The following is a 12019-nucleotide window of genomic DNA, read 5'->3' as shown; positions in this document are numbered from 1 at the left end:
TTTTTTTTTTTTTCCTCTTCTTTTTACTTCTGGTTGAGCTCTGATCATCCATTCACTGAAGCCTGGATAAGTGGGTATTATCTGCAAGTGTGGGTGTTCTTATGCATATGTCCTCTCTTCTTATCAGCTGGACACTTCACTCTGCTCTAGTCCTCTGTGCGTATGTCACTGACCCTGGGCCCAAGAGTCCCCAGGTCTTGAAACACTGCTGGCCAACCAGGTCTTCATCCCGGTGCGCAGAGGTCTATTGAACGTTGTAGGGCTTAGCTCACCGCTTCATTGCTGTTTTTCCCTTACTTACCCTTATAGGTGTCGAGCGTGGTTACCAATCACAGTGTGTATTCCCATTGAGTCTTAGTCTTGGAAGGGAGTTTGCACTGAGGGGACCCGACCACTTGCCTTGATGTTTCCTGGGCAAGCAAAAACATATTTCTTAAACACAGCTTACATGTTATCTGTATATCTACAAGGCTAAATCTCTAAACTAATATACTTTTTGAACCTTCTAATGGAGTCCTGGTGTGGCATTATGGTTTAATGCGCTGGACCGCAAGGTTGGTTTGAACTGCAAGTTTGGTGGTTCAGGCTCACCAGCTGCTCCTCAGAAACCCTAGACAGGGTCGCTGGGGGTCGGAACCGATTCGGTAGCATTTAGCAACAGCAGTAACAACAATGTACTCCAGGAATCCTGGTGTGGTGCTGTAGCATAAGCACTGGATTGCAAGGTTGGTGTGAACCACAAGTTTGGCGGTTGTGGTTCCACTGAACATCTGTTCCTCAGAAACCCTATATAGAGTCGTTATGAGTTGAAATCAACTCGACGGCACTTAACAACAACAACAACACATGTACTCCAGTCAAAACTTGTCATTATTATCCAGTTACAATGACCCTTCGAATCATGTGGTTTCATTTGTACATGCTATGATCATGTGTTGTGGCTTTCATTGCTGCTGGTGTTTTTATAGTCACCAGTTTTGTCCAGTGTTCTGTCTGGTATTTTAGCTATAATATTGTGGTGATTAATATTTGTGAACTTATATCATTAACTTTTTAAAGAATTTTAAGTAGTAATGAAAGGAAAAGAGAATAATCAAAAAAGGTTTCCACTCAAGTTACTAAGAATGTTGTCATAAATAGTTTGTAATTCAATGTAGAATGATTTTACAAAACAATTTTGTTAATAATCATTTAACATTTAATCATTTTACAGCTATATTTATCACATATCACTCTATGATTAAAATTGACAATAGACATTACTAAGGATTCTGTATAGTCTGGTATAAGAGGAGGTCCAGGAGGTATGAGGTGACACTGTGAGTTACCACACGGTGGCACCAATCCTAGTAACCTTACTGTCACGTGTATTGGGCTAGAAGGTGTAGGAAGACTTTATTCACATGTCTGGCTCATCTCCTGTGGCCTGTTTCTCTACACATGGGCTCTCCTTTCAGTATTCCAGCCAAAACCTTAAAGGATAGCAACCATCTTCCCCGATTAACACGTAAGTAGGCCTACCTCTTAAACTGGCCCCAAACTGGAATGGTTTCGCTTCTGCTACAGTCTGTGGATCCAGGCAAGCCCATATTCAAAGAGAGGGGAAATAGATTCTACCTCATGATAAGCGGAGCAACGTGTACAGTCAGGGAGGAAAGAAATTGATGGTGGCCATCTTTGGAGACTAACCACAACCTAGTTAGCCAACACACGTAGCCTTCTTCCTGTAATTCCTGCAGTGTCTTCATAGAACAGGAAAACTCAAGCCTATGCAGAAACAAAGGTGGAAAAGGAGAAGGAAAATGCCCTGAACACCCATCCTTTCCCTTGCTGCCACCTGAAGGGTGAGAAAAGTGGCTCAACCTATACCCAAAGTCCCCTTAAGTATCCTTCACCTGGGCTTTTCCCAGTGCCATCTTGTCCTTGAGTATCAGAGGAGAGGCTGCAGCGCTTTGTAGCATGTAAAAAGAATGTGGTTAGCATTTGCATGATCGTACAATGGGGTTTTCACAATGGTTTTTGTTATTTTCTGGGGAGTGGGGGCTGCTGCTGTGTGTTTTCTGTGTCAAGTACTTAAATGCATAGTCTTTTTTTCATTTTTGTTTTGTTTTGTTTTTTTTATTGTGACTTGAGTGAAAGTTTACAAACAAGATCATCAGTTGTACATTCAGCAAACTATGTTTGTTTAATCTCGGTAATTGCAACCTCTTCCACTTAAATGCGTACTCGGAAGTTAAGACTGGTTTGCCAGGCAGCACTTTAAAAACAGTACTTTTCAGTGTTCCATATGTGTGTTTTTAAAATGGGTTACACCTACCAGTAACTTTTTCACCTATTACATTTCCAGTCGTAAGCCAAAGTATACTCAATCTCTAAGCAAAAAAAAAATACTTTGGTAGATTTTTCTTCTGTTCTTTTCACCAGGGGTTCTGATTGTGAAAGAATCAGCATGTGAGACTGAAAACTCTATTTTAGAGCTTATGCCAGTCCAGACAATATCCTTTCTTTGCATTCCAGCTAATTTGATTTAAAATAATATAGGAATTATTCTCTTTCCTCTGAGAAATACTCCCATAATTGTCTAAATTTCCTTGGCAATTTTTTTTTGTGCGTGTGCGTGTGCGTGTGTGTGTGTGTAGTATTTTCCTTAAAAAAGAGACTTTATCCTTTTGTTACAGTTGGGTTTTTTTTGTTTTGTTTTGTTTTTGCCATTTAGGTAATTACTCAACTCAGACTACTTTTTCTTAGAAACAAACAAATAAATAAATACACTAGTCTAATATCAGTAGAGAAAATGTTAAGAACCGCTATTTATGGGCTGTTGGTACAAAACTTTTCCAAGTACTTTGGAAAATCTCACAGTTAAAGAGATTGTTCGAAACTGTTGAGATTTATCTTGTACAAATGGAAATCTTTGCCTTCTCAAATGTGTCAGAGAAAATGCAGTGGTTTTGTACCAGCTGCCTAGGAACTACACAGTCCACTGAATTTCCATTTTTCCCTTCAGTTCATGTTGTTCAATATTTATTTACTTTTAATGCAAGGTTATGTGGGTTAATGTGCTGGACTGCAAAGGCAGTTTGATCCTCAAGGCCGGTGGTTCAAGTTCAAACACTATACAGAGTCACTATGGGTCGGAAGCGACTCGACATAACTTAACAACAACAACAAATATGTGTAAATGGAACCCTGGTGTGGTGCTGTGGGGTAATACCCTGGACTGCAAGGTCGGTTTGAACCTCAAGGTCGGCAGTTCAAGTTCACCAACAGCTCCTTGAAAACTCTATACAGGATCATTATGAGTCAGAGCCAACTCCATGGCACTTAACAACATATGTGTAAACACTTGAACACCATACAATATTATCATTCAATTAAAAGAAATCCAGATTTTAAGTCTCTGTTTGACCCTTTCTCTATTTTGTTGGAGGTGACAATGAGTTTATTTTTTATCTGCTGTTTTATCTTGTCTAAGACTGAAAAGAGAGATATCTCTAAAATATATCAGAGCATTGAGGAACTTTGGGAGTTTTCTTTTAATATATATTTGTAAATGTTTTATATCTTTACCTCTTCATTGTAGGAAGAAGAATTAGAAGCCCAAATTTCCTTTCTTCAAGGACAATTGAATGACCTGGATGCCATGTGCAAATACTGTGCAAAGGTGATGCACACTCATCTTGGTGAGTGAACTGCTTTGACCCTAGGAGTAATGATAATTGTCATGAGAATAATCATAGTTGTAACAGCTTTGCTGCATCAGACTGTGGTATATGACTTCTCTTGTTTAATCCTCATCATAGTTCATGGCAGAAGTTCTATTACTGAAGCCCAAAGAGGTTAAGAAAATTCTCCAAGACTATGTTACTGTATAAGCATGGAATAGAAATTCAGACCCAAGCCATCTGACTGTAGATCTCAACTCTTAACTGTTGCACAGCCCTTTGTAAATGAGTATCTACCTCAGGCTGAAATGAAATGTTGAACTGTCAAGATCAAATGATTAACTCTTCTGATGTTCCAGCCTGTCTACAATCATAATGTATATTATTTTTACATAGATGTATTTTTTAACCACTTTTTCAAAATGCAGATCAAGACCAAATGTGTTTCTGTTCTCAGAAACGTCTTCCTCTGATGTTCAGATCAGATATGAGTTATACATTGGTCACATGAGAAAGCCCTCATATAGTAGTCTACATTTGTGAGAGATGAGTCTTTTATATTAGAAATGGTCTCTGCCCTACCATATATGTATTGCTTCAGTAACACCATGCTACCTACAAAAGCTTTTGTGACACTGTATTATTTTTCAGCTATTTATAAACAGCTTTTCGTTCCCTATTCTCTAATGTCCAACATCATAGTTTGAGAATAAACTAGGAAAATACAAGAATGCTAAAGGAAGTAGCTAATGGGGGCGGTGGTATGTGGAAAATGGCAGTACCTATTACTATAAGAAATCAGGATTTATCCCACCTATGAGGAGAAGCCAAAGAAAACTCACCCCAAGACCCTTTCCCCTCTAGGTCTCCAGAAAGCAGCCCACCTCTGGGACTGTCACTGGAGGTGGACTCTACCATCAGACACTATTTAGCTCTTAGCCTATTAGGTCATGGCTCCATTACATGTGATCAGATGACTGTCATTTGGTTGTAACTTAAACAAGACCATCAGTTGTTGTTGTGAAGTGCCATTGAATCAGTTCCGACCCATAGCAACCCTGTATAGGGTTTCCAAGGAGCAGCTGGTAAGCTTGAACTGCCAACCTCGCAGTTCAAACGGCTTTGCAATTTGGTGCATTAACCCACAGCACCACACCAGGACTTCACGACCATCAGTAGCAAGTATTAAATATTCTCTTAGCATCTCTAGGGTTACTGAAATAAGTGGATGACTGCCTGCCTGTATTCAGTGTCTTGTCAGGCAGTTGGCCTAATTCTCCCCTCAGCCTTATTTCCACTTGCCCACCATTCCTTCAGGAAAAGGGCTCATGAGGAACATAGCAAGAGAGAAACCCTGAGAGATAATCAACAGGTAGTTTCTCTTCACGCAGCAAGAAATGTTACTCTGTCACATTTAGGTCCACCAGTTTTTAAACTCTGTTTATATGCTGCTTTATAATATTTAAAAAAAAAAAAAAAAACCTCATATAGGATGAAGTTAAATGAATAACACATTATCAAATATCATCATCATACTTAAAAATTCAGGTTGCCAGTTCAGACCCCACCAGCTGTGCCTCAGAAACCCTATTCAAAGTAGCTAAGAGTTGGAACCAATCAACATCTGTATCTATATCTGTATATATTTATAAATATATATAATTTATATAAATATATATGTGTATCTATATATATACCATCGAGGAGTTGGTTCCAACTCATGGTGACCCTTTATAAGGTTTAAGAGGAGCACCTGGTTGAGTTGGAACTGCTGGCCTTTTGTGGTTCAATCTGACCTTGTGGTCCAATGCTGATCCTACAGCACTACACTAAATAGATAGATAATTAGTATTTACTAAAAAATAAATTTAGTAAATTATTTTTTTAATTATATTTTTCTTTTTGCTTTTCTGACTACTTGGATGACCTTTGCTTTACTTGATTTTGACTTTGACCAAAGTGAAAAACAAAGAAGTGGGTAAAGATTAACTGGAACTAAATCTTGTTAGGAAATTTCCAAGTTGTTCAATACTTATAGCAACTTTTAAAGCAACTTTACTTACACTTCTGGGTGTTCAAACAGCTTTTGCTCTGATTTGGGTCTTTTAATTGCTCAGCACTAAGAGAAAATTTCTTCATTGCATGTGAAGGGGAAACACTTCTAATTACAATGGAAAGAAAAGCCCATACCAGCTGTGAGTTTGCAACTAACCACAAAAGTAGATGTGTTTTTGTGCATACGTTTCACTTTCTGTGAGAATCCCTTCCCAAAGCCGTCGACTCTGTTTCTTCATAGAGGCAGCAGGACAGCAGTTTTTTTTGAGTGAGGTGGGGGAATGCCACACAGAACTCCTGGTCCCAGGGCCACATGTGCATTTCAGATCATCTGCAGATTCTCATAGTGTATTAGGAAATGATCCCCCTGTGTTCTAGCCAGTTTTGACTCTGAGCAAAGATTTCAAGTAAGCACAAAGAAAGATGAATTAAGATAAAGCTCTCAATTTTCCTTTTGATTTATGCTTCCTTAAGAAATTATTTTAGTGTCCTAGTAACATTTTCCGAATGTTTTCTATTTTTTCTGATTGTTAGCTTGGTACAAAGTTGGAATGGGTAAAATATCCATCCATAAGGGGTTGAATACAGCATAGTTGTTGTTGTTATTATTAAGTGCCATGGAGTCGGTTCTGAGTCATAGCGACCCTGTATAGGGTTTCTGAGGAGCAGCTGGTGGGCTTGAACTGCTGACCTTGTGGTTCGCAGTCCAGTGCTGATCCTACAGAGCTGTATCAGCAGTCCACAACATAGTAGTGCAGTCTTTATAAACATTAAAATACTCTTGATATGTATTAACATAGGGAGAGACCCATGATACATATTGTTAACTGGAAAAAGCAGATGGCAGAACAATATATATTTAATATGTAAATAAACATTCACAGAGGTTGCCTGGATAAAGGGGAGATAACAGAGCAGCTATCAAAGCGACCTAAGATTCTGTGCTTGGAAACTCTAAGACCCTCACTAAAAACCTGTGACTGCTTTATGTGCATATAGTTAGCACCATAAAGTCCATATGTAGACTTAAGGTACCAGTCAGCCAAAGGGTGACTTGGAGTGGTACCTGAGAAAGAGAAACAGCCTTATGAGGACCAAGTGGACCTGGGGCTGAGCCCAGCATCTGTCACATCATAGCTTTGTTTGCTTATTATGAATGTGTTCTCATGTGTAAAATGAAGGGAAAAAATATGTATTTGCTTATATTAAGGGGATAATCTGGAGGAGGATAAAGTTGAAGAAGAATATTAAGTGGTAATAAGGGTATTAAGAGATATTAAAGTTGGTAGTTCAAGTCCACTGGCTGCTCGTTGGGAGAAAGATGAGACTTTTTGCTCTAGCAACGATTTATAGTCTCAGAAACCCTATACAGGGTCACCATGAGTCAGGAGTCCTAGTGTGGTGCTGTGGGTTAATGTACTGGACTACAAAGTCAGTTTGAACCATGGGGCTTGTGGTTCAAGCTCACCAGTTGTTCCTTGGAAACCCTATACAGGGTTGCTGTAAGTTGGAACCAACTCCACAGCACACAAGTCAAAAAGGATTCAGTAAACACTTTAACCAACAACTACAACCTTGCCAGTTTCTTGCCAAGATACTATGTTTTTTAAAGTTTAGCACAGGCCCTAGTTCAAAGTGGGTATTCAATAGATCTCACGTCCTCATCCCTCTTAACACTCTCCCCAACCGTCCTTTCCCCTTGAAACACCCCAGCCTCCCTTTCTCCCCCAGTCACCCCAGTGTTGGAAAAAGCATGAGAGACTCGTGCAGTTCTTGGCCATTTAGCTGAGTAGTGTGAGTTATTAGTTGAAGAGTTGGGTCCATACCACATTACCCAGCACCCAAGAGCATTAACTTGTATCAAATTATGCAAAAAGATGCTGGAATTTTTTTTATCTAATCCTAAAACGAGACTATGTGTGAGCCGGGTGAGGGAGAGTGGCTTTATCAGAAGTGGATGATGTGTCTGCTGAGCCCCCAGAATGCACTGGACCATACGCTACTGAGGCAGCTATGAAAACTATCTAGAGACCACCTGTTCTAGGAGTTCTTTCTATTACTAATGTTAATTTTTCTGAGTTGCATTCCTCTCAAGAGAATGCCAAATCACTATACATGTACTTCATACATATAATTGTTCCTTAAAACATCAACTAAGTGTCAAAGCTGTTTTTATAAGTGACAGCAGAACCAATATGGAGACAACCTGTCAATATAAAGTAGTTTGTTCAAATGACCCTTTAATCATAAAGGTGATCAAATAAACTTTCCTCTTGGCTGTGGAACCTAAAACTGGAAAGGATATGAGTTTTGTCACAACTCTGCCCAACTTCTGTTTTTATTACTGCCACATAATTGAAGCGTTTGGATTCAGAGATTTGGAGGCAGAGACCGGAATACATGTTTTATAAAATCGAAACTTTTCCTGACTTTTTTACAGGTTCATTTTTCTGTTGCTATAGTTACTCGCTCGCTTGTCATGCTAACAGTTGAGGTGAAAGCCATTGACAGTGTAAACCACCCTGGCTGAGTTCAGGTTATTTTTAGATTCACCGCACTTGACACATAATTACCAGTGGGTAAGCAGCCTGCACTTGCCTTTTCCATGAGCAGCTGGGCTGAGCTGCCAGCTGTTTATAGAGAGTATGAGCAGCTAACCCTGCTGGGCTATGATGCCCACACCCACCTGCTCCGAATGGAGGAAATGCCACTGATCTGGTTGGTATTCAAACACTTTGACTTCTAGCAGCTTGCTCTCAAATTTGTGGTTCATACAAACAATGGGAAGGTTAAGTGCAATGAATTAAGGGAAATTATGGAGTCCTGGTATGGCGCTGTGGGTTAATGCACCAGACTGCAAAGCCATTTGAACTGCAAGGTCAGTGGTTCAAATTCACCAACGGCTCCCATAGAAACCCTACACAGGGTCACTAACTACTATTTCCTCAAGTTGAAATTCAACACAGGGTCGCTATGGGTTGGAAGCAACTTGATGACACTTAACAACAGCAACAAATGCAGTCCTGGTGTGGCACTGTATGTTACGTACTGGACTGCTAATCACAGGGTCAGCAGTTCAAATCCACCAGTTGATCCTGGGAAACCCTATATATGGTCACTATGAGTCAGAATAAACTGGACAGTAGTTAAAATTAACATGTTTGCCATGCCCTTGTTCAGAGTATTGTAGCTCACAGGATCTTATAATGTTAAATATGTAAAGGCCCTAAAAACCAGCCCAACCTGTTGCCTTGGTCACAGATGATGCAAAGTGCAGAGAGGTTGAATGGCAAACAGCTTGCTCCAGACCTAGAGTCCAGACCTAAATACAGCCCTTGGCTTGTCTCTCACACTTCTCCTGAGGCCACACTTAAATCAGGAGTTGGATTTCAGGGCTACTGCTATTTTGCTGTACACATCATTACTGATTTAATACATGTCATGATGTTTATGCAAAAATAAGCTTTTAAAAGAGGAGACCAGTTTTGAAAATAGATTTATCGGCCTCTGCAAGAACTTTATAAATCTGATTTCCTGATAAAACAGCTTTCAAGAGATGTCCTTAGGAATGTTCAATAAGGTAATTGACTACTGATATTTGAAAAGGAGGGAAAGAAAATCTGATCACCAGACAGCTTTCTCTTTGTCAACTCTATTATTATAGAAGCTTCTAGTTATTGTTTTTTAAACTTTTAAATACTGTGTTTAACTGTGGATAGCAGAGTCCACATACATTGGACTTGTTTTCAAGAGGGACCAGCCCCTGGTAAAGAAGAGGGTCAGTGAAAAAGATGATTCCCAACAAAGTGGATCGACACAATGGCTCAAACATAGCTACAGTTGTGTTGGTGGCAAAGGGCTGGGAAGTGTTTCATTTTGTCATACTATCATAGGGTCACTATGAGTTGGAAGTGACTTGATGGCACCTAACAACAGAAGCAGCATAGTCTTCTATAGAAAGAAAAGAAAGACTTTACCAGGGAGTCTGTTAAAACTTCAGATACTGTTTCAGTACGTGGCACATGGGATCTGAAACGATGAGGTATTTCCACCAGACATACAAGCTGATGCTATGGTTCCTGGCAGACTGCTGCCATCCAGGAGGGGGAGGACCTAACATTATTTATGATCCAGTTTACATACTCATAACCTTCATTTTATTTGTTTTTACAGTATATTTTATTTTGGTGTTTTTGTTGAGAAAATACAAAGCAAAGCCACACCAATTCAGCAATTTCTACGTGTACAATTCAGTGCCATTGATGTTGTGCAGTCATTCTAAACCTCCTTTTTTGACTTGTTCCTCCCTCTTTGACATAAACTCACTGTCCCTAAGGTTCTTATTTAATCTTTCAAGGTGCGGCTGTCATATCAATTCAATCCCATATAGCTAGATCTTAAGAGAACACAATGCTCTAGGCAGATATATATATTTTTTTTACTAGTTAAACTATGCTATTATCTAATTTTTGCGAAAACTTGAGGGGATATTTTTGGTTTAAGGGTTAAAGATTACCTCAAGGCAATAGTTTGGGAAGTTCACCCAGTGTCTATGACTCCAGGAAGTCTGGATTCCCTAGAATTTGAAATTCCTTTTGACTAGGAGTCTTTTATAGAGTCTGTGATTAGAGTGTGGTTAGTGGTAACCAGTCTCCATCCAGTCCTTCTGGTCTCGTGGCAGAGTACGCGGTTGGAGTCAATTAACCACAGATTCCATTTCCTCCTCCTGTTCCCAACTCTCATTCTTCCTCTGTTGTTCCAGATGAAGAGTTGTGCCTTGAATTAGTTGTAGAGGTGGAAAGTAGCCAGAACCGCACACTTCAGACACGTGTACATCGAAGCTCTGTGGGGAGAGAGCTGTCAGCCTCCCTTGGCACCCTGATCTAGCCTGCAGTCCTTTCAAAATCTGAAGTTCTTCCTTTAGACTGTCTAAACTTGCTCTATTTTAGTGAAGTCTGTGCTCCTGGTTTTAATATTAGAAGACTTGGTCAGCATGTTCCTTGTACCAACGCTATACCTATTGAGAAACACTTAGCAGCTATACTCGAGCTTACCCCTCCCAGCCTAGGCTTCCACAACTCGGGTCACATGGCCTCAGTACACACTGCCCAGGCGGTCCATCCTTTCTGGAGCTCTCATTCTCTCATATGCTTTTATCTTTTGAATACCAATGGCCATCATTGTTAAATGTTCTCTGAGTTCATAGTATTTCAACACTAGAGTCTTTTTTTTTTTTTTTTTTTTTGGTAATGTTTATGGTTGAGTATTGGAAACTGTTTTGAAGAACGACCCCACTATGGCATTTTAGAGTCCCAACCTTGTGTAAGACTGCCACTAGAACTGATTTTATTACTGGGGATAAATCTCCCCAGCAACCCTCTGAGATAGATAGACATTATTACCTCCCTCTTAATAGGTTCAGTGACAAATAGGGTCCAACTTTTTCAATAGTATCTTTATCCTTCCAATTCAGTAAGGGAGAGACTACCCTGGTAAATGGTAATCTTGTTGAATTTAAATTTTAAATAACAGTTTGATCCATTTTAACTCCTGTAGTCAAATTTGGGAGCTTTACTATGGACCTGTTGCTGCCAAGTATCCCCTATGTTGTTGTTGTTGTTGTTGTTAAGTACTGTGGCATCAGTTCTGACTCATAGTGACCCTGCACAGGGTTTCTGAGCCTGTAAATCTTTATGGGAGCAGAAAACCTCATCTTTCTCTTGCAGAACAGATGGTAGTTTCGAACTGCTGACCTTGAGTTTTGCAGCCCGATTCATAACCACTGCACTACCAGAGCTCCTTAAGTACTCCCTAGTTGTTGTTAAATGTCATCGAGTCTATTGCGACCCTGTATAGGGTTTCCAAGGAGCAGCTGGTGAGCTTGAACCGCCGACCTTACAGTTCAAACGACTTTGCAGTCTGGCATATTAACCCACAGCGCTACACCAGTACTCCAAGTACCCCCTATAGAGGGCCAAAATACAATTTACTAGCCTTCTCAAATTGAAAGGGGCAGATTTCCTTCTCAGTGCGCCTGCTGTTCATGGTAGAGCATTTAACAAATCAGCAGGATAAAGCCATTATTTTTGTCACATATGATAAAACCAATTTCCCTGGAGTAGATTCCAACTCCTAATGACCTCAAGTGTGCCAGAATAGAACTGTGCTCTGAGAGGTCTTCAGTGGCTGATTTTTCCAAAGTAATCACCAGGCCTTTCTTCTGAGGTACCTCTGGGTTGAATTAAACCTCCAACCTTTCAGCTAGTAGCCAAGCACATTAAGCATTAACTCCACCCAGA

At 39.9% G+C, this 12019-nt stretch overlaps 1 protein-coding gene across 1 annotated transcript in view; it reads left to right on the top strand.

The window, feature by feature from the left end:
- The window catches only part of TBC1D5 (TBC1 domain family, member 5), a 519410-nt gene that overhangs the window by 447013 nt on the left and 60378 nt on the right, over nucleotides 1-12019 (top strand). Inside the window, exon 18 of the mRNA XM_006874244.1 lies at nucleotides 3584-3683. Within this exon, the coding sequence (XP_006874306.1) occupies nucleotides 3584-3683 (100 nt within the window). The remainder of the gene's footprint in view (nucleotides 1-3583; nucleotides 3684-12019) is intronic.

This window comes from Chrysochloris asiatica, unplaced genomic scaffold (assembly GCF_000296735.1).
Source record: "Chrysochloris asiatica unplaced genomic scaffold, ChrAsi1.0 scaffold00267, whole genome shotgun sequence".
Classification (NCBI taxonomy): Eukaryota; Metazoa; Chordata; class Mammalia; order Afrosoricida; family Chrysochloridae; genus Chrysochloris; species Chrysochloris asiatica.
Note: the sequence above shows the minus strand (reverse complement) of the source record. Positions and strands in the feature narration are given on the sequence as shown.